This window comes from Emydura macquarii, unplaced genomic scaffold, assembly GCF_026122565.2.
Source record: "Emydura macquarii macquarii isolate MOO-44397 ecotype Brisbane River unplaced genomic scaffold, CSIRO-AGI_Emac_v2 contig_1042, whole genome shotgun sequence".
In the NCBI taxonomy this organism is placed as follows: Eukaryota; Metazoa; Chordata; order Testudines; family Chelidae; genus Emydura; species Emydura macquarii.
Window position 1 is genome coordinate 734 of NW_027131179.1, and position 20,815 is coordinate 21,548.

The 20,815-nt window shown below is 51.7% G+C and overlaps 1 protein-coding gene across 1 annotated transcript; it reads left to right on the forward strand.

The window, feature by feature from the left end:
* Positions 1 to 874: 874 nt before the first annotated feature.
* Positions 875 to 11,302, forward strand: LOC137150924 (butyrophilin subfamily 1 member A1-like; the record flags this gene model as incomplete). The annotated part of the gene is made up of 7 exons (XM_067544982.1): positions 875 to 1,179; positions 2,290 to 2,401; positions 4,198 to 4,236; positions 5,523 to 5,543; positions 7,982 to 8,002; positions 8,105 to 8,131; positions 10,658 to 11,302. Coding segments are annotated over 7 exons (1,085 nt in total), but the record flags the coding sequence as incomplete, so codon positions are not given.
* Between the last annotated feature and the right edge of the window lie 9,513 nt (positions 11,303 to 20,815).

Here is a 20,815-nt window from a genome sequence, read left to right on the forward strand (position 1 = left end):
ATTTCTCTGCATTCTTCAGCCATTAAGGTGGTACTTGCATTGCATCATCAGGACAGGCTGGCAGTGGAGACTGATCCCAGCACACACTCCCTTCATTCACCCATCTAAATGACATTACACAGTATACACCTAGATGGAGTTTCATGAAGAATGTAAAATGGAGTACATTATTCAGGATGGAGTTCCAATTTACAATATGGAGGCCCATCGGACATTGGTTACGATGTAATAGGACAAGTTATTAAAAGGAGTTACTTTAGTTACTCCAGCAAAGAATAGATACAAAATGTTAAAGAACAGAGACTCTAAAAGCAACTTCTAATGGCTATGAAGGAATGAGATACTTAATTAGGAAAATTTATATACAGACAGTTTCTATCATTGCTAATAATAAAAGTGCAAGTGACTGAAAAAGTGGAAGGACAAAACTTAAACTGTGGAGGGACAAGAGGCAAGTGACTTGAAGACGGCTTTGTCAGTGGAAACTAATCTGATACAGGAACGGCTTTCTCAGCGAACAAATGAAAGCGGCTCTACCAAGCATCTAATACATGCACAGCACGGTTTTATGAATGAATCAATTAGCATGGTTTTATAAATGAATGAGTGTATGTTATTGATACAGTAAAAAAATTCATTTGTACAATAAATTCAATTCAGTTTATCTATCTGTAGTCCTACAAACAGACCTAACATTAACATTAATTTTACTGTATGTCAAATTGGAATCTGGCCAGTTTAACTAATCAACCACACCCGGGCTCACAGTCAGTTATTAGTTTAATAGGAAACGGCTTTTGATAATAGTGGGAAAACATTTGTCTCATTACTGGGCACTGCAGGGTCATCACAAGTTCATTCATTTCTTCTGTAGGTTTGGGCTCTGCTCCTGCCATCTCTGTGGAGGGACATCAGGATGGAGGGATCCGGGTTGTGTGTCGATCATCTGGATGGTTCCCAGAGCCCGAGGTGCTGTGGAGAGATCTCCAGGGACAGCTCTTACCATCAGCCTCTGAAAAAATATCCCAAGAGGCCAATGGCCTGTTTCAAACAGAGGCTGCCATTGTTCTAACAGAGGAGTCCAACCGGAAAGTGTCCTGCTGTGTCAGGAACCCCCGACTCAACCAGGAGAGGCAGTCAGAGATTTCTATAGCAGGTCAGTGCCCGGCCAAGCCGCACGTGGATAGACTGAGATGATGCAGACATTGGTGGAGGGTATTTAAAATTGTATCTTCTCGTTATTGGCCTGAACCTTCAAGGTGCCGAGCGCTTCTTGTAAATCCTGAGCAGCCTCAATGCTCTGTGACTCCAGCAGGAGCTAAGGGTGTTTAGGACTTTGCAGGCTGGGCTGCCATTGGCCAGATTCTCAGAGCAGCTCCGTATCCAGTGATCATCTCTTCTCTGTGGGGAGCGGGAGGGAATTCTCCTTTGTCCCTGCAGTGCAGTGAGGACTACGCTGGAATTGCAAGCTGTCAATTTAGGAATGGGGGTTGGGATTGGGGTTTTCGAGGTCCTGTTCACATGCTAGAGCTGGGCTGTGCAGTGTGTGAGCAGAATCAGGGTTTGTCTACAGGAACAGTTAGTTCATGGCAAGCTGGGGGTAAATCTGCCTCAGCTCAGCTGTGCCTGCACAGCTCACCCCACCTTGCTTTACGCTGGCTCGTCTGGGTGTAAATCTACCTCGCACTGGCCTGCCAGGCACCGTCTGTCTGTGTGGACCCTGCTACCTGCACTAACAATTCCGTGGTGCGCTTTGCTCTACCCAGCTTTGAAACGGGAACAGATCAAAGTGCAGCAGGGAACTTTCAGTGCCCAGCAGCAGGGTCCACACAGTCAGTGAGTGCGCAGCAGCCTAGTGCGAGGTAGATTTACACCCCAGACGAGCCAGCGTAAAGCAAAGTGTGGTGAACTGTGCCCACTGCCTTAGGGAGGGCCAGTCTGCACCGGCTGCAGCCCTGGGGTCAGTCAGAGCAGCCTAGGGAAGTGAGGGAACATCAGCTGACTTGGACGTAGGCAGTTGGAGGATGAAGATGGATGCAGCATAGCAGAGCTCCTCCCTGCCCCCTCCCTGTCCCCAACACGCCTCCTCCCATGAGTTAACCATAGTCAGTAAAAAGACTAAAGCTTGGACTTTCATTGTCTTAATAATAAAGCACAAAGGAGCCACATCTCACTGTGTATTTCCCTGTGAGATTCTTTTAACTAGTCACTGTGTCACCACTGTCGAGTGTCCTGCCTTCATCCTGCATGTGTTTGCTTCCAACTAGTCAATGACGCTTTCTCTTGCAGTTTTTCCCGAGGGTCCGTCCCCTGATGGTGGCTCTGGGGGTGATCCTGGCTCTCCTGGCTGTTCTCATTGCCCTGGCCAGTTACTGCTTCTGGTGGCAACACAGAGCGAAAGGTAAAGTAACGGGGGGACAGGGACTTGGTGAGAGGGAGAGACAGACTGACAGACAGAGATTTAAAACCAAAACCAAAAGCAGAGAGACAAGGATTAAGGGGCTTTTTTTAATGTCCAGAGGAGTTTCAGGCAGTGGGAGCTGGGCTGAGGGTGAAGGGGGAGCTGAATAAATTATGACTTCACATTTGAACTGAGAAGCCTCAGTGGTTTCACCCCTTCGGCTCTCACCAAGGCACCCGCTGGAATGTGACTCTGAGCTATTCCGTGGTGTCAGCCCTGCTCCAGCTGAAACACAAACGTGAGGCTCAGTGAGCTGGGCTTGGAGCTCTGACATGTGTAACTGGGCTGCTTGCAGGAAAACAAGAAAGCAAAGTAGAAGGAGAGAAGGGTCTTCTTAGGGCCCAGTTCTGCCCCCCAGTCTGTGCATGGATCCCCTCTTTTCCCTGTCTAGGGAAGTAGGAGCTGTGGATGGGCAAAGTAGTGGCTGTGCAAATGGAAAGGTTAATATTTACCTTATCTACACTAAAATTTGCCCAGCTTGAGATCCTTCTGCAGAACAGGGCAATGAACTCTCTACTGCTGTGTAAGTGTTGAACTGGAGTTTTTTCTCTGGTCGCAAAGGGCAGAAATTGGCCTTCAGTGCTCTCTGTATTTATAGGGAGCTGTGGTTTTCAAAGCTGCCTAAGCGGTCTGAATACTCAGTTTTTGTTTAAATTATTGAGAACCAGTGTGTAAACCCCTAAGGCACCTTTCAAAGTCCCACCCAGAGGGTTTTTCTTCCCTGAAGTGCTGTGAACTTTATGTAGATATTTGCAAGTGTAGGAAGAACTGGGAAGGGGAAATGTCTGTTAAATGATTTTCCAGTCAAGATGGATGTGAAAGTTAGAACTGGATGTTGTGTGTTTAGAACTGTCACCTTCCCACACTGTCAGCACCAGGTTTGAACTGGTTAATTTGTGGTTTGAATGGATACAGGATGCGCACTGAGCCCATGGTTAGATGACAGGGATTATCTCATTTCGAGTTGTATGTAAAATGTGTCTATGTGCGCAGAGAGAGCTATGTTGGGCTCATTTCCAAACACTAACAAATCAGACCAATTAACTGTCACTGTCTTGTTTCACGGGCCTTGGAGAGAATTCTCTGCCCCAGCTGCACGGCTGTGCGGTCTGGCTAGGAGTGCTGTAATAAAACACACACACTCAGGATTTGCACGGCTGTGCGGTCTGGCTAGGAGTGCTGTAACAAAACACACACACTCAGGATTTGCACGGCTGCCCTGAGATGCTGCTCGCACTGGGGCACAGATGGACTAGCTCAGGCTGTGCTCAGACGTGACTGTCAGACATGACGCTACCTCCATTTCCTGCAGTGTTTGTATCCCAGGCTGACATACCCTGTGGACGAGCTCCATGTGGGAAAGAGCTGATCTTAGAGGTGATGCCTGCAGGGTCCATCCACACCCTTCTCCCCGGCTTATGCTGAGCTGAGCACCCAGCTAAAGAAAGGCACCTCCACCACGTTCTTAGCTGGGCACCTCCCAACTAGCCTGGCCTTACAGGGAGCTGTTGCCGTGTGTCACTGGGACCAGGGGGCAGGTGTCATCCTCAATATCAGGAGTTGGCCTAGGATGGGAGTGCAGGGACCTCCTCAGGGACCCATCTGTGTCTCTCCATATGTCCGTCTATTTGTTTCTCTATTTCATAACGACAGCCCAGCTGCATTAAACAATAACAGGAACTTCACCATAAACACGACAGAATGAAATCTCACCTCTCACCCTTTTCTCCATCCAGAGACGCTGCGATCGGAACTGGAGAGTGAGAAAGATCAGTGTCTGGGCCAGTTACATTAACTGACGTAATGGTTATCCCCATAAATATGAAGGGGGGTATCTCACCTCTCATCCTTTTCTCCCACTAGAGCAGTGATTTTCAACCTGTGTTCCACTAATCCCTGGAGGGCTTCAGACTATGTCTAAGATTTCCAAAGGGGTCTGCCCCACCATTTGACATAAGCCAGAAAAACTCACTCCTACTAGGGAATAAGAGCGTTGACATGGGGCGTTATACTGGTGTAACAAGAGCGGTTTAAATTCCCACCTTACTTTACGCTGGTAAGACAAGTCCTGGGTTACTGTGGGGACTGCTTTGGCACCCAGAGCACCCGGGATCAGGAGGACGCGGTGGGAGGTGGGTTAAAGCCGCCTTTGCCCTCACGTGTCCCTGGGCTGCGAGTTCCCAGCACAGAATCTCAGCCCCGGAGTTTAGATCCCGGAGCACAATTACGTGGCAATTCTGTAACTGGAGGGTTGCTCACTTCATTGCTTACATAGGCCCAGTGGTGCATCCACGTGAGCTCCTCAAACCCTCCCTTGACATTTTAATGGGTCCCTTTCCCCCCACACACACACTGGCCATAACCCTACTGATTTTTCAGAAAAGCAGAAAACAGGAAAAAACTAATTTCCACTAAAATCTTTTCTGATTTTCACTGAAATCAATGGGGCTCTGATCAGAGTGGGGAGGCGAGGGGCCTGGCTAGAAAACAGGGGTGAAGAGCCCAGTTGACAGGGGATGGCTGAAGAGGAGGCAAAAGTCCAGCATGGGGGCTGATTGGAATGGGAGTTGGGCCTGCAAACCCGAACTCTAACCTCACCCTCACCTTAAACACTAACCCTAACCCTAAGGTCACGGCCTCACCTCGTGTCCTGAGGGATGAAACCGTGACTGTTAGTGGCAGTCCCAGGCTTTTACAGTTCTCCAGTTGTCACCCAAATCAGGAGGCTCTGCCCACTGATGCCTGGAACATGCCATGAAACACTGGAGTTGATGAGATGCAGTTTTCAAAAGTTATCCCATTCCAGACGGACAGACACGCCATCGAGTTCAGTGTGGGGCCTATCTTCACTCAGCCGATAGGGACAGGAGACGGCCATTTACTCAGCCTTTTAACTGCACTAGGTGCTGTGTCCCCAGTATAACGCTCGCAGCAGGAATAGCTGGGCAGAGCCCTGTGTGTGTTCTAGCTTCTACCAGCAGAAAAATGACTCTGTGAGTTTGCACTAATTGAAGTTAAATCTTCTCCCTTGTAACACCCCTCTCCTGTCATTGACTTGCAGCGGCGCATCTGGCAGAGAAAGGTACGGTCGGTCCCTTGGTTCAGTGGGATGTGGAGGGGGAATCTCAGACTTTGTCACAAGTTGATGGTGGGGGTGGAGGGCCTGAGCGGGGAAGGGGGGCTGTGTAAGAGAAGAGGGGGCCAAGAGGGGAAGGGGTGGGAGGGGGAGGAGAGACGTGGCGAGAAGCGAACGGCAGGTCGGAGGCTCGCTGAGTGGGTGGGGGAGGGACGGACGTGGGGGCAAGCAGGCAAAGAGGAAGGGACGAGGATGGAGGGCGGGGTCTGGGGCAGGCGGGGGTGGTGTGAGGGCAGGTCCACGGGCAGGAGAGGCAGGCCGGGGAACGAGCTTCCCCAAAGGGAAGCTTCAACCATCGCCCATGGTATCGATCCCTCTGCCTCGGCCCTTTTAAATCGCTGGCCCCTGGACAATTGCCCCTTTGCCCCCCGCCATCGCCGGGCCTGCCCAGCCCCACGCACTGAACCCAGGGGGTTTATTGCTCCCACACAGCGGGGGGGGGGAGCAGGTTTGGGGTCACTCTGTGACCGTGTCCCAGCGACGTGCCCATGCTGGGAGCTGCTGCAGCACTTCACACCCCCGGGGTGCCCCTGGCAGGCAGAAGGTGGCAGGGACGCGGTGGCTGATGATGTCATCACGCTGCTTGTCACAGTGTCACTCGCCCATCTTCTCTCTGTGCTGATTGGCTGCCGGCTCTGACCCCCTCAAACCCATTCCTGTCCCCCCAACCCCCCATCCCCATCCTGCTCCCCTGCCCTCCCTTTCCATGTAGCTTGTCCCTCCCCCTGCCCAGCGCAGTGTGATTGTTAAAGGGTGGCAGGGACGTGCCATTTGCACCATCGCTCTGCTCACTCTGCTTGTGTGTCCTGCCCCTTCCCCCGCCCTGGGCCTGTCGTGTCTGGTTAGACTGGCAGCTCTTCGGGGCAGGGACTGGCGACTGCCCCACGTCTGTGCAGAGCCCAGCACTGGCCTGGCCTGGCCTCTAGGCACAGCTGTAATACAGGGCGGGGCACCCACTTTGTTACTCATGTAGGCAGAGCTGCACCCCCAGGACAAGCCCTCAGCCTCCCTGTGGCCAGGTCCCAGCCCCACCCCACCCCCACTCTGGGCAGATCCATATCGACTTGGGTGAAAATTGGAAAATCTATTTTCAGTAAAATCCGGCTTTTCCATTTTCTGATTTTCACCAAAATCAGTCGGGTTCTGAGTGGGACTGGGGTCAGGGAGAGGAGGGGTCTGGCTGGACTGGGGATGAGAAACCTCCCTGGGGGATGGCTGGAGTGGGATGAGGGACCCCTGACCCTCATCCTCAACCCTAATCCTAACCCTGAGGTCTTTTTCCTGAGTAGTTACACCTCATGATGACTTAGTTTCCTTAATAACCTTTTGTGAAAAACTTTGTTAAAGGCTTTTTGAAACTCCATGTAAATTATGCCATTGGGTTCTCCTTTGTGCATTATTTAATGACCTACTCAAAGCAATTTGATAAATTAGGGGGACACAGGTTCCCTTTCCAGCTCCGCTACTCAGACCTTATCCTGTCATTGTCATAGAGCTGTTTTCTATTTCTATTGTAGTTATTGTTTCAGCCAGTTCAGCACATACTGACATAAGGCTCACTGGGCTGTAATTCTCAGGATCACTCCTACCAAATTTTAAAGCTGGCTACAACATTCCCAAACCTCCGAGTCTCCAGAATAGCAGCTGATTTTAATGAGAGATGCACATTATTGTTGGCACTTCAGTCATGTCGATCTGATGTCATTTGAGAGCTCCTGGGCTTTGCAATCTGGCAGGGCTCCCCTCTGCTCTTGATGGCTGCTGGCTCTTTCATTGACCAGTTTGTTCCAATATCTCCTCGTCACATCTCAATCCCTGATCTTTATTTCCTGAAAAGAGCCGCTCGAGGACAGGTCTCTCCCCTGCACCCTCTGTGGTAAAAACTGATGCAAAAAAATCAGTCTCTCAGCATTGTCCTTATCCTCCCCAATTGCTCCCTTTATCCCCAGCTGATCCAGGGACCCATCAATTCTCTCACAGGTGTCCTGGTTCTGATGGACTGAAATGATTCCCTGGTATTTGTATTATATCTTAGGCCGTTCACTCTGCTAATTCCAGTCTAGCCTCCTAATTCCCATCACACACGTCACCTGCTGCACTGTACGCTCCTTTCTCCTGGCTCACAGGGTTAATATTTGCCATGTGCTGAGGGATCCCTGTTTGGCTCTAACACCCTCTTGCACCTGGCCAGGTGGCTGGGTGGGGTTACTGTATTTCTCCCCTCGCTGATGCCTTTGTTGCCCAGGGGTGCCAGACCCTGGTTGCTGACGTAGCCTCCAGGCCGAGTCTAAGGAATTTAACTTCCCTGCTTTAAGGCCTTTTTGACTGGTTTCCCCTGGTGAGATCATGTGATATTGACACGTTTCTCTTTGTTTTCTTTTTAGGTAAACTCCAGGCTGAGCTCAGTAAGTTCCATTTCCCCCAGTATCACCTTGTCTGACATTGTCTCCTGCTCAGCCTGTTTGTGTTCGGGGCTTTCTCACCCCTCTGTCTGTGCTTGGTTGCAGGGTGGAGAATCGCCCAGACCTACGCAGGTACTGTACATCCCGCTGATATTTTATCCAGGGTGAGACCCCTACTCCCCCTGGGGGCTCTGTGCTCCCATCCCTGCCCAAAGCATTTTCCTATGACATTCAATGGGCTAGAAGCAGCAATGTCACTGGGGCAGATGGAAAGGGGCAGACGACACCTGGGTTTATTGCAGGGCAGGGACACGCCCCCTGTGGAAAAGGGCTGATTGGTGAGGAAATCTGACCCTGCTGTCAGCTGTCCAGGGCGGTAGCTGGGTCTGCAGGATGGATATTCTCACCTGTCCATAACTGGCACTGAACTGCCCAGCCACAGGATTTCCATGCTCAGACTGGGCTTTAGTAATTTGCTGCTAGCATAACATGCCCAGACAGGAGCTGTTCTGTGTCTTCATGGGTTTGGGGCAATGAAGGTCCTGTCCCCATTGCAAGAGCAGACGGGTTTTTATAACCAGCTTCTGACACTCCCCAGACCCAGTTACAGCAAATTGTGCCCACACGGCACCTTTTCTGCCTGACAGCTGTGGCTGGGCTGTGTGTGTATGTGTATGTGTGTGTGTGTGTGTGTGTGTGTGTGTTTGCTCCCAGCATGCTGCCTGGCTGTGTGTGCACTGGTGCATGCTGGGAGAGTCTGGGGCAGCTCCAGCAGGGGTGAGAGAGCCCAAGGGCCATGCACACACATTGCAGCACCACTGGACCAGGGCTTCCTGCACTCCGGGGTATCTTACCGCACAGAGCTAGGGCAGGAGGGGGAGGGCAGACGAGTCACACAAACAATGCTGGGGAGCCTGTTAGGGTCGCCACCTCTGAGGTCCAAAAAACCAGGACATCTGCCTGCTCCACATACCCCGCCTGTCCCCTCACCCCAGCACAGTCTACCCAGCCCACCCCGGGGGAGTGCCCAGCCCCCACAGGCTCCTGCCCTGGGGCTGCCCCAGGTACCAACCATGCCAAGCAGGACACGGCGCCAGATCTACCCTCCCCCCTCCGGCAGTGACCCCCACAGCCAGTGCCTGCGCGGTGGTGAATGGGCCCTGCTGGCCCGGAGCTCCCATCTCACTCCCAGGCTCCCTCTGCGCCGGCACCGCCACCCCGCAGCTCCCACGTGCCACAGCCCTCGATCACCCAACAGTACTAGACCCTCCCCTCGCCCCCTGGTGCCCGCTCCTTCCCTTGCACCCCTCCCCCGCCACCTTCCACATCCCCCACCAGCCCTGACCCTTCACTCCCCATCCCCCATCCCCTGGTGCCAGCCCCTCCCTTCACTCCTCTGAGCCCCTGGGGCCCCTCTCTTCCCTCACCCTCTTTACCCTCTGGGTCCCACCCCTCCCCTCATCCACCCTCCTCCTCCCTGGTGCCCCCCTCATTACCCTCTGCCCCCATAAGGCAGCCCCTCCACTCGCCCCATCCCCATACCCCTGGCACCTACCCCTACTATCCTCACTTTCTCCCCATTAACGACTGCCCCTTTACTTGCTCCCCTGGTGTCCCCTGGGGTCTGCCTTTCCCTCTCTCCCCTCTGGCCCCCTTGTGCCTGCCCCTCCCCTCACCCCCCTTGTCACCTTGTCACCTGTGCATTCCCCTGCCCCATCCTTGGCCCACCTGGTGTGTGCCGCTCCCATTGAGATCCCTCTGCCCCGCGTGCCTGTCCCTTCCCTCACCCCCTATAGTGTCCTGGAGCCAGCCCCACCTTTCACTGCCCCTTTGCCCCCTTGAGCCCACCCCTCTCCTCCTTCCCTTGCCCCTTGGAGCCCCCTATTCCCTCACAACTCTCTGCCCCTGGTGCCTTCCATCCTCCCCATCTACCTCTTGACATCTGCCCCTTCTACCGCTCCCTCTAGTCCTCTGGGGCCAGCCCCTCCTTTCACTCCCCCTCTGCCTCCCTGGAATCCTCTTCTGCCTTAGTCCCCCTGAAACCCACCCCTCCCATCACCCCCCTCTGCCCCCTTGCACCTGCCCCAGCCCTCACTCTGCCCTACAGTGATCACCCCTGCCCTAGACACCCCTGCTGCCCCCAGCTCCTGCCTCACTCTGTGCCCCTGGTGCCTGCCCCACTCCTCCCCCTCCACCCCTGGCACCTGACCCTCCTCTTCACTCCCCTCTGCTCCCTAGAGCTCCCCCTCTCCTCATTCCCCTGCCCCTTGAAGCCCTCCATTACCTCACACCCCTCTGTCCCCTGGTGCCCCCCTTCCCTTGCTTCCCTGTGACCCTGGGACATGCCCCTCCCTCCACCCCCCTCTGTCCTCCTGGTATCTGCTCCTTTCCTTCCCCCCCACCCTTGTGCCTGCCCCTCCCCCTGCCCCTCCTCTGCTCTCCCAGCATCAGCCTGTCCCCTCCCCTGCCCCTGGGCTGCCCTCCCCCACCCCGCCCCTCCCCTGCTCCTGCTCTCCTTCCCCTCAAGTTCACTCCCATGGGCAGATGGGCCCTGACTCCCATTAACGGGCAACAACCCACCCCAGCGATTAACGGGGACGCAGGTTAATTTCCCTTTGATCCCTCTGACCAGCCCCTACTCTGTGACTGTCTCCCCAGTGGACGTGACTCTGGATCCAGACACGGCTCATCCCAACCTCGTCCTGTCTGAGGATTGGAAACGTGTGAGACGCAGAGACACACGCCAGGATCTGCCCAACAATCCTGAGAGATTTGATACTTGTCCCTGTGTGCTGGGCGCTGAGGGGTTCCCGGGCGGGAGGCGTTACTGGGAGGTGCAGGTGGGAGACAAGACTAGATGGATTCTGGGGGTTTGTAGGGAATCTGTGAGCAGGAAGGGGTGGGTCACACGCTCACCTGAGGATGGATACTGGGCCGTGGGGATGAGGGATGGGGAATATGAGGCCCTCACCTCCCGCTCTACCATCCTCCCCGTGAGCGTCAGGCCCAGCCGGGTGGGGATTTTCCTGGACTATGAGGCGGGCGAGGTCTCATTTTACAATGTGACTGACAGGTCCCAGCTCTTCACTTTCACTGACACCTTCTCTGGGACGCTTCGCCCTTATTTCTATACTGGTCTCAGTGCTGGGGGTGAAAACGCGGCTCCCCTGATCATCTGCCCGGTCCCAGCCCAGGCCGGAGGGAATCTGTGTCCCTGACAGCGACACCCGCGCAGAGACTGTCCCCTCCCAGCGCTGAGCAGCCCCCAGGCCTGTGCCCAGGGGAGGGACTAAAGGGCATCACCCACCTGCCCACCCACCCCTCAGTTCTCAGCCCCAGACCTGTCAGATGGGGGAGGGGAGAGGGGCAGAGAAGGGGGTGAGGGGAGCCGGCTGCTGGGCCGGGGTGCAGGTATGGGGTGTGAATTGGGTGGGGCACTATCAGGGGTGGATGCTGATGGTGGGGATGGGAGGGGGCTGCAGCAGCAGGAAGGGAAGAGCCCAGCTGACACGAGGAAGACTCTGGGAGGATGTAACGAAGAGGGAGGGGAGAGTCCCCCCAAGGAGGAAGAGCCCATGGCAGAAATGGTCTGTGGGGGGACAGTGAGTGCGACAGGGCCAGTGAGCGAGGGGAAGGTCCCGGCATTTCCTGCCCTGGGGGAGTCTCTGCCCATGGCGGGGGGTTAAACAGCCCCAGGGGGCAGCACTGGGGGCAGGGGTGGGAGTGCCGAGGCCCTGCTGTATGGGCCGCTCTGCGCTGCAGCCTCAGCCTGTGGGGGGAGCTGATCCCAGCGCGATGAGGGGAGGGTGGGGAGTGGGGAGAGCTGGGGGAGGGGATTCGGTAGCTGGGCCAGGGGAAGGGCAAATGGGACCCGCTCAGGGGAAGGAGCCCAGACATCTTTTCCACCCTCCCCCTGTGTTTGCCCCTCTCCAGTGCTGTGTGACAAACGGCTCCCAGCACAGGGTGATACTGGTAGGAAATATGGACAGACAGCTTGTGTCTTCTGCTGCCCCATCACACGTTGCTGCCCATCATCTTTCCCCATCCCCCAGCCCAGGGGTTGCAGATGGTGACAGACGGGATCAGTCACTCCTGTCTGAATTTTCTGCCTCTGTGAAATCTCAGTGTAAAATAGGGAGAGAAGGAGAAAAGAGAGATTGTTCTAAGTTAGAAAATGTTGCTATGCAAGGTGTAAGTATAAGAATATTATAAATTACATTTCAAGATTATTTCAAAAGCATTTCAAGCATCTAAACATATGTTTCAAAATGGAATGATTTTCCTTTATTTTTTTTATTTTTCTCTCAAAACAACATTAAAATTCACCTGCGTGATTTCAGGAAATCCAAAATATTTCTCCTAAGAAAACTGTCAGCTCTCTCTCTCTCTCTCTCTCTCTCTCTCTCCTTACCGTCTTTACTGGTTCCCTCTGGAAGGCAGGGCACATGCACCTTTGAAAAGTAATAGATGAAAAAAGATGACAGACTGAATTAAGCAAAATATTTCAATGAACTCACACAAGATTCCATATTAATATTCCAAGAACTTCTGCTAGAATTAATTCATGTGATTTTAAACTTTCTAGCTACATATAATCTGTAATTAAAATATGACCCTCCCTTTCCTGTTCTCCTCACATCAATTAACAAAACACAGTCCCCACACCCCAATGCTATTTTCCTATACACAGGAAGCTCTTCTACCTTATCCTTTTTCGTTTGTTTTTCTTTAGAAATATTATTTCCAGGCAATGTGCTGTCAGTGTCCATTTTTTATTTCAATGAGCTCTTTGTGGGCTTGTTATCAGGACACAACAAATGGAGTTTGGTAAAGAAATAAAGAAAGACTTATATTCCTTAAATGAGTCAGCATAAACTAACGTAATTGTATTAAGGACCCTGGCACTTAAAGACACTTATCATGCCGTTTGGTGAAAACTTCATCAGGAAACTTTTTTTCTTAGTCATATATCAGTCCAAAGGGTGATATTTTTGCTGTCATGTGATGTTTAGAGCACCAAAAAAAAAAAGTTGTTTCAGGAAATTCATCCCAATTGCTCTGGGTTTTGTCCTCCAGCTTCTGGAATTCTCTGTAGTGATTAATTGGTCTAATTCCTTGAAATTAGTGACTGAACCTAATTTCTTGAAGAGGTAGTTGAATAGAGGTATAAGGGGAGGCACATCACATGACAGTGCTACAAATGCTTCTTTTTTTTTTTTTTTTTAATCTGGATGCAGCATGAACAGTTTCAATACAGTTCAATTTTGAAGATTTATTGAAAATATTCAATTCCTGGCAGAGCGCCCTCTACTTACCTTAATTATTTGAAAATCCACACCCTCAAATTACCTTGTGATGGATTCATTTGGCTTTTCATCCTGTCTGCTGGTTTCTAAGTGGCACGAGCTGGTGAAGCTACGTGTTTTTCCCAGTTTTCCACACAGGGAAAGGTTAAGCTGAAAATAGCTAATTTTTCCATAAACTTTCCTTCAGAAATATCTGTGGTCCTTTCCCTCTATTCCGCTGAAATTAGGGGTCAGTATTAGGATTTCTTATCCAATCTGATTGCATTATTACATGGGAAAATGTGCTGGTAAGCTGGTTAAAGTACAAACTAATTGTTGGTATCTGAAGTGACATAAAACTCTGTTGTCACCAACAATTTACAGCACAAACTATCCTGCAGACAGTGGTGGGGATGTTCATTTGTAAGTATCTGACTGTGGCTGGGCTCCCCCGTCAGCTCCTGGAGCCCCTGGATGGCAGGCCCACTTGGGGAATTAAGCAGCATGTACAGTGCACCTGGCTACCTGCCCCAAGTGTCTTTATCAATCTTTATGCTCCAGGTACATCGCAGCACAGCAGCAGTTATGTGGAGTCCCGTCCTGCTGCCTGGCTCAGCCTTTTACACCAGACTCCCGACAGGCGCAAGTGATCCCCTCGACCCTTCCAAACCAACCTGCCTCCGTCCCTCCTCCCCTAACTACACCCTCTGCCCTGGCTGGTTTTTTTTATAATGTGTTTTTTTATAATGGTTAATGTCTCCACACAGTCACAGTCGAAGTTTGGGTCCTTTTCCAAGAGTAAATAAGTACAGGCCAAACTTCTGCACCTGTAACTTGCATAAATACGCTGTGCCAGCACCACGAGCCATAGAGGTCATTGCTGCGCTGTGCCCTCCGTTAGTACACATGTGCGCTGCGATAGCTGATTAGCGGCCTTATTGTGCAGCAATAATAAATCCAGACAATGATGAACAATAATCACTTGCCCATTTTGTGAGGACCTGGCCAGGATTTTGCACAGCTACACCCCCACCCGACCCAGAAAGGATGTGGAACCTGCTGCCTTCTCCCCTCCCCCGAGGACAGCCACACCCCTCATGGGAGGATGTGCAATGAGGCCGGTGAGAAGCTGTCCCCTGAGAGCCAGGATCTCTTTGTGACTCAGTCCCCTGGCCCCGGTCGGGCAGACAGAGAACCAGATTCCTGCCCTGCAGCAACGGAGCCGATTCCCAGCCACAAACCCAGACTGGGACCAAGAGGCAGATCCTCAGAGGGAATCTCGGCGTGTCAGTGTGGAGCTTTAACGTGTTTGTGCTACGCGGCCACGATAGCTTCCATCCTGCGGGCCCAGGGCTGCATCCATTGTTGGCACATGTCAGCTAGGAGGTTTCCAAATCTCCTGCCCACCCCCTCCCTCCTCGGCCCAGGCTGTCCTCTCATCCCCCGCTCCCCACACTTTCCAGGATGGCAGCTCCTCTGCCCAGGCAATCGGCCTCTGCAACATGTTAAAGCTCCAACCCGTGACCATTTTTCAGCCCACACCATGGAGGGCACCTGCCAACCTACCTCTCTTCTTTTCCCCTCCCCCATCTGTCCTGCCCAGCAAACCCCCACCCCACATCCCAAAAGGGCAGACAGCAGCATGGCACAGCGCAGCCTCTACCTCACGCAGCAGATCCGAGCTCTGCAAACATTCATTAGTTTGAGATGTGGAAGTTCATGGAGACAGAGGTTACAGGAATAGAGGGGGTGGGTTTGCTGTTCCCAGGTAACATGAGGCACCACCTGCCTGTACAGGTGCTAGGACTACAGCTCCCTGCTGAGGTATAAATGCCCTAGGACACCCTAGGGATAACAAAGCTCTTAATGACTTTTCACAGGCTGAGGTAGAAAGGCTGGGGACAGTGACAGCCTCACAGCACCATTGCAGGGCGCTGTGGAGTCTCTCTGCACTTCCACTGTGTCTGCAGGGGAGATAAAACAGAACCTAAGGCCAATAAATCACTCGATTGTTGTCTGAACGTCAGGGGCGACAGCTGCAGGGTCATTCCCCCGGCACAGATCACAAATCCCTCTCACTCCTGCAGCACCTCTGGGAGGGGACATCTGGGTGAATAAGTTCACAGACTCTCGCGCTGCCCTTTGCTTTTTGGAATAAGGCCGCTCTCTGCCTCCTAGTCACCCGCCACAGTGCAATGTCCTCAAGAGTCTGCACAGCCTAAGGGGGATGTAGAGGGGACGCCTGTCCAGCTTCCCCAGATGCCCCCTGCTCACCTTTCTGACACCATGTCAGCACCTCCAAGGCACAGCAACACTGTAAAGCCGGACTGGGAACACAATTTCCAACCCACCTTCTGTTATGCCGATAGAAACACGCGGGAGCTTTTTCAGGGGACAAGGCAATATGCCACCTTTATTATGAGAAAGCACAATTGTGTTAATGACTAATAATTAATACCTAACACACACAGGCGCACACACACCAAACATTCTGCAGCTGCTCGTGTATAGTTACCAGAGCTGATCGTAGCTTGTAATCGCAGCTTGAGTTCACAGCTCAGGGCGGGTAACTGGCCATGACAGCCGGGCAGGAGGAGGAGCAGGGTCTCTGTTGGGCGCTCACCGATGCTCTTTGACGTTGCTAAGCAGAACGTTACCCAAAGCTTCCCATTCTCACCCAGCTTTTTATATGTTTTAGTTTTAAGGTGAGTCTATGGATCCTGCTGTGTCACGCTGTCTCAGGGTTTAGTTCTGTGTGACCATTGATCACCAGTCAATTACAGACGTGACTTTTATCTTGTCATGGTTCTTTGTTTCTTTGCTAGGGTGGATTCTTCTTGTTTTTTCAGGATGTTGTCTGCTTTCTTCAGTCATCAAGGTGGTACTGGTGTTTGTACTCTACCCAATCATCAGGACAGGCTGTGGCTGGAGACTGGTTCCATCACCCAGACTTCATTCACACATCTAAATGAAATTATACACGCCTAAACGAAGTTTCAGCAAGACTTAGACTAGTTAATATAATACGGAGTATATTTTTCAAAATGGAGTTTCAGTTACAATATGGAATCATGTCCGACTTTGGTTACAATGTTATAGAACAAGCAATTAAAAGTGTTATTTTTAGTTATAATGTTAAAGAATGAATACTTTGAAGGAATGGTAGTTCTATTGGTGGCAATAAGGAAATGAATCACTTAAAAGATAATTTCATAAAGGGAATTTTCATAACAATTTCTATCAGTGAGAATAAGAGCACAAGTGACAAACAACAAAAGGATAAGAAGCAAGTGAGTTAAAGACAAGTAACTGTATAAATATAGTTATCACTGATAAAGCTGACTTTCATAGAATCATATGATTCTATGATTCTATGAAGGTCAGCTTTATCAGTGATAGCTATATTTATACAGAAGGGTGGCTTTCATAGCAGGGGAATGAAAGTGGCTCTGTCAAGCAGCTTTTTCAATTAGCACAGTGCGGCAGTTTTATGAATGAACACAGTTTATGAATGAGCATGGCTTTATGAATGAATATTATTAATATAGTAAAAAAATCATTTTAAAACCAATTCTGCAATATAATTTCTTTTTATTTCAGGACTGTATCCCTACAATTTCCCCAGCCTCCAAAGCATGATGGCAAACCCAATCAGCATACACGGCACAGCCACAAATCCCAGCCTAGCTCTCCCCATGCACATACCAATTACCACCTCTGAGGTTCCACCAAGGCTGAGAAGCATCTCAGGGAAGGAAAGTCAGAAATCCATTAAAAAAGGCACCCAGGCAGGACCCTCTGCTGTGTGACACTCCTCAGGGCTTGACTTTAGCGCCTCCTGGGACTGACCTCGAAGCCTTCAGCACCCCTGTTCCACACCAGGAGCTTCCTTCAGTGAGTCTGCCTGAATAGGACACTTGGGGAAAGTCTTATACACCCCCAAAGGGGAATGATGTACCCCCAACTTCCACAGTCAACAATGACTCACAGCCCGGGGTGTAAAACAGAGGGGTTTATTAGTAGTCCCGAACACAGCCTAGCGAAGTTCTTTGTCAGCACAGAACCCAGAAAGTCACAGCTAAGTCCGTCTGTGTCAGACCCAGAGTGCAGAGCCCTGGCTCTTTCCCCACAGTCCCAAACCAGAGTGTCCTACTTCCCACAGCCCACCCTCAGTCACTCCCAGTTGCATCTTCTCCGTCCTTTGTTGAGTTTCCGGAGCAAAAGTGGTCACCTGGACTCCACCTCTCTCTTTGTTCTCCAACTCGCTATAGCCAGATGGCTTCTTGCAGAGTTTGCCCCCAATCCCACCAGCCCTCAGTTGCTAAGTTAAAAAATATCCAGCTATTGTATTCGTGCAACACACAGGGCGCAGTGAGGCATGTACACAATATTCACGCAAAACACTAAGAAAATCCCCCGTTTTATCACAAAATCCTCTTTGGAATATGAACAATAACGGTGTGTGGGTTTGTTCCTATTCCCCAGCCACAGCAATGGCCAGACCCTCAAGGACACGGCCTTTATCAGTGGCTGAGTGGCTGCTAACCTGGGGTGGGGGGAAGGAAAATGTGGGATGAAACATTCACAGACCTCAGAGCAGCCTTCAAAAAGTAAAACCACAAAAACAATGGGGGAGGGGGAGGCTGCACTTGAGGACAGAAAGGGGGGAAGAAATGGAGCTGTCCAGAGAGATCCTTGCAGTGGCCAAAGGCAGCGTTGCAGGACCAGGGACAGCGCTGCCATGGCACAAGACACTGGAGAAAGACAGAGCTGCAGAGACAACTCCTGGAGGCAACACAGAGCCAGAACGCTCTGCTGCAGCACAGGCTGCTGTTAGACACCAGGCAACGCGGTGCCTCAGCCAGGATCCAGCCATGTTCTGCAGCCCCTGGGCAATACAGGGTCCTGCGAACACCAGCAACTCCTCCCTGCTGCACCCCCCAGCAGTGTCCCCAGGCACCATTCCTGGCACAGGCCCTAGCTCAGGGCAGCCAGCACAGCTGCCTTTGGCAGCCCAGCTTTCTTGGGCATCGAGCGATCCTGATAATGTTCAGTCTAGCCATTCAATGCTGGAAGGCCCAAGAAGAAGAAGAGGCAGAAGCCAGGTGTCTGCTCACCTGGGACTCGAAGGCACCCCCGCTTTGTGCTGCCCTCCACTGCACTGTGTCCCTAAGTTCTTGCTTCATTATTGTTTTATTAAAGGTTTGTTTGTTTGTTCTATAGGTTGTTGTTTAATAATAAAAACTATTAACAATTCATGACTAAAGAGCAACCTACTGACCTGTTGGACTCTGGAAAAATCTAAAACGATTGATTAACCATTTATTAAAGCATCTATTAATCATTAATTAATCCCTTATAAACAATTCATAAATGGAACCTTAGGAGAACGTGTGACCCAAGGGAAACGTGTGACCCACATAATAATGTAATGGGCAGCCCTGCACTACACTGGGGCTGGGAGGCAAGTGATAATTCCCAGCAGGTCTACCCTGCCCCGCTCGGTCTGAACTGCCTGCCAGTTAGCGTCAGAGGTTGCCCCAGGCCCATTGAGGAAGGCATTTACATGGGAGCAGAAAGAGAAGCTGGAGATGGGACAATTTTTCTTGTTCCTCCCAGAAAGAAAGTTACCTCCTGCTGGGGTCACTTTTTCAGTGAGTTGGAGAAGTGGGATGGGCTCCCCCAGCCTCACTCTGCTCAGTGACGATGATATTGCAGGGCACAAACCAAGGAACCCAAACCAGCCCCCAGAGCCCTTGTCTGTGTTTGCAGGAGCAAAGCCTGAGCCGCCTGCAGCGTGTGAGGGAGGAGAGAGAAGAACTCCAGGGCCTGAAATCCAAGGAGGACAAGGAGAGTGGGAGGCTCCTGGTAGGCGCCCTGCCCTGCCCAGAGGATACTGGGGAGCTGGCAGGCAGAGCTCTCACCGTGGCTGCATCTGTTGGCTGGTGGTGACAGGTCTCTACAAGGCCGGGTGCCCTAAGCAGCAGCCTCTGGTGAGTCGCGCTGGAGAGGCCGATGCAAAGAGCAAGAGTCTAAGGAGAGATTCTGGGGGAAGCAAGAGAAATTGTGAAGAGACCCTAAAGTGGCCAAGCTCAGGGCGTTCTGGCTGCTCGGCCTGTAGCTGGTTTCATGGGGGAGAGACCAGGTGCCACGGCTGTGGCAAACCCCCGGCTCCATCCCCAGGAGGAGCTCACCTGGGCAGGCTATTGACAGGATCCTGTCACTATGAACTGTGGGTCTGCTGCTGGGTCTTGGTCACTCACTGCTGGGAGGAGTTTGGGAGAGACTTACCTTGTCGCTAGTGCAGGAAAAATCATCTAGGGAAAGTCTCCAGGCCAGCGCCAGTCACTCCAGTGTCTGTGGGAGCTGCTGCTGGGCAGGGGCAGAGGAGCCGCATCTGCAGCCGGCTGCTGCCCCAGGGATTCAGGGCGAGAGATAAATAGCTCCACATCTCCCTCCCTGCTACATACAGCGATCAGTGCCAGAGACTTACCTGCTCTGCTGGGAGACCTGGGGCAGGGGAGTGAGAGCCCAGCCCCAGGGCTGTGTGAGCGATGGGCCAGGCTGGGTGAATGGGACCTGCTCACGGGAAAGAGCCCAGGAAGCTTTTTAACCCCTCTCCCCTCATGTTTGCTTCACCCTGGCCACATGGATCTGTTGCCACGCCCTTGTCTGCCTGGAACCTGCTCCCACGGCCTCCCCTCCCCCCTCCTTCCCGCCTCTCCTCAAAACCCTCTTCCCAGGGGGCCCTGAACCCTCCCTCTGTGCCAGGGAACATTTAAACAGGGGTTAGTGCCCCCGATCTGTGCAGTGTGAGCTCCCTGAGCAGGGCTGTGTTTGTGGGTGTGTCTGGGACGTGCCCGGTGCTGAGGGGCTGTAGGGGTTGTCGTGGAAAAGAATCACACTGCTACATTTTAGAGTTGGATCGGGTGCAGCTTTAATTGTGACACATACAATCACATAACCATAGCTATGGGGAATACTATAGCCATAGGGAAAACCCAGGTGGCTATAGGGAAGTCAAGCAGCATGTCTGGATGCTGGGCAAATGTACTTCAACTTGCTAACAGATACAAAAGACTTATATAGGGGTTGCTTAGGTTCATTTACATGTTGATCGTATAGTGGAATTTGATTAACAGTTTATACTTAACAAGGTAGACAATCACAATGCATAGTGGGCACACCAGGTGCCCTCACAGAGACGCCCAATGAGTCACTTGAGTATACAATGGTGTGAGTCTCTGTGGGGCCGGTAAGACAAAGGGACAAGTACTGGTACTTATCAAACAGGTGAAGTCTGTTCACAGACTTCAATAAGACTTAAGGCTCATAACAGAGACTTGCCTCTCGGGTGTGGTTCAGAGACCTCTTGTGGGGTTTTAACCTCTTTATCCTAATTTCAGTTGAGGCATTCTGTTAATGGTTTAGTCTGGGCCTTCTATTTCAGTTTCAGGCTACAACTTCAGGCCAGGCCTTCCATGACCAGTTTCAGGCCAAGCATTCTATTAATAAATGTAATGCTTATTTC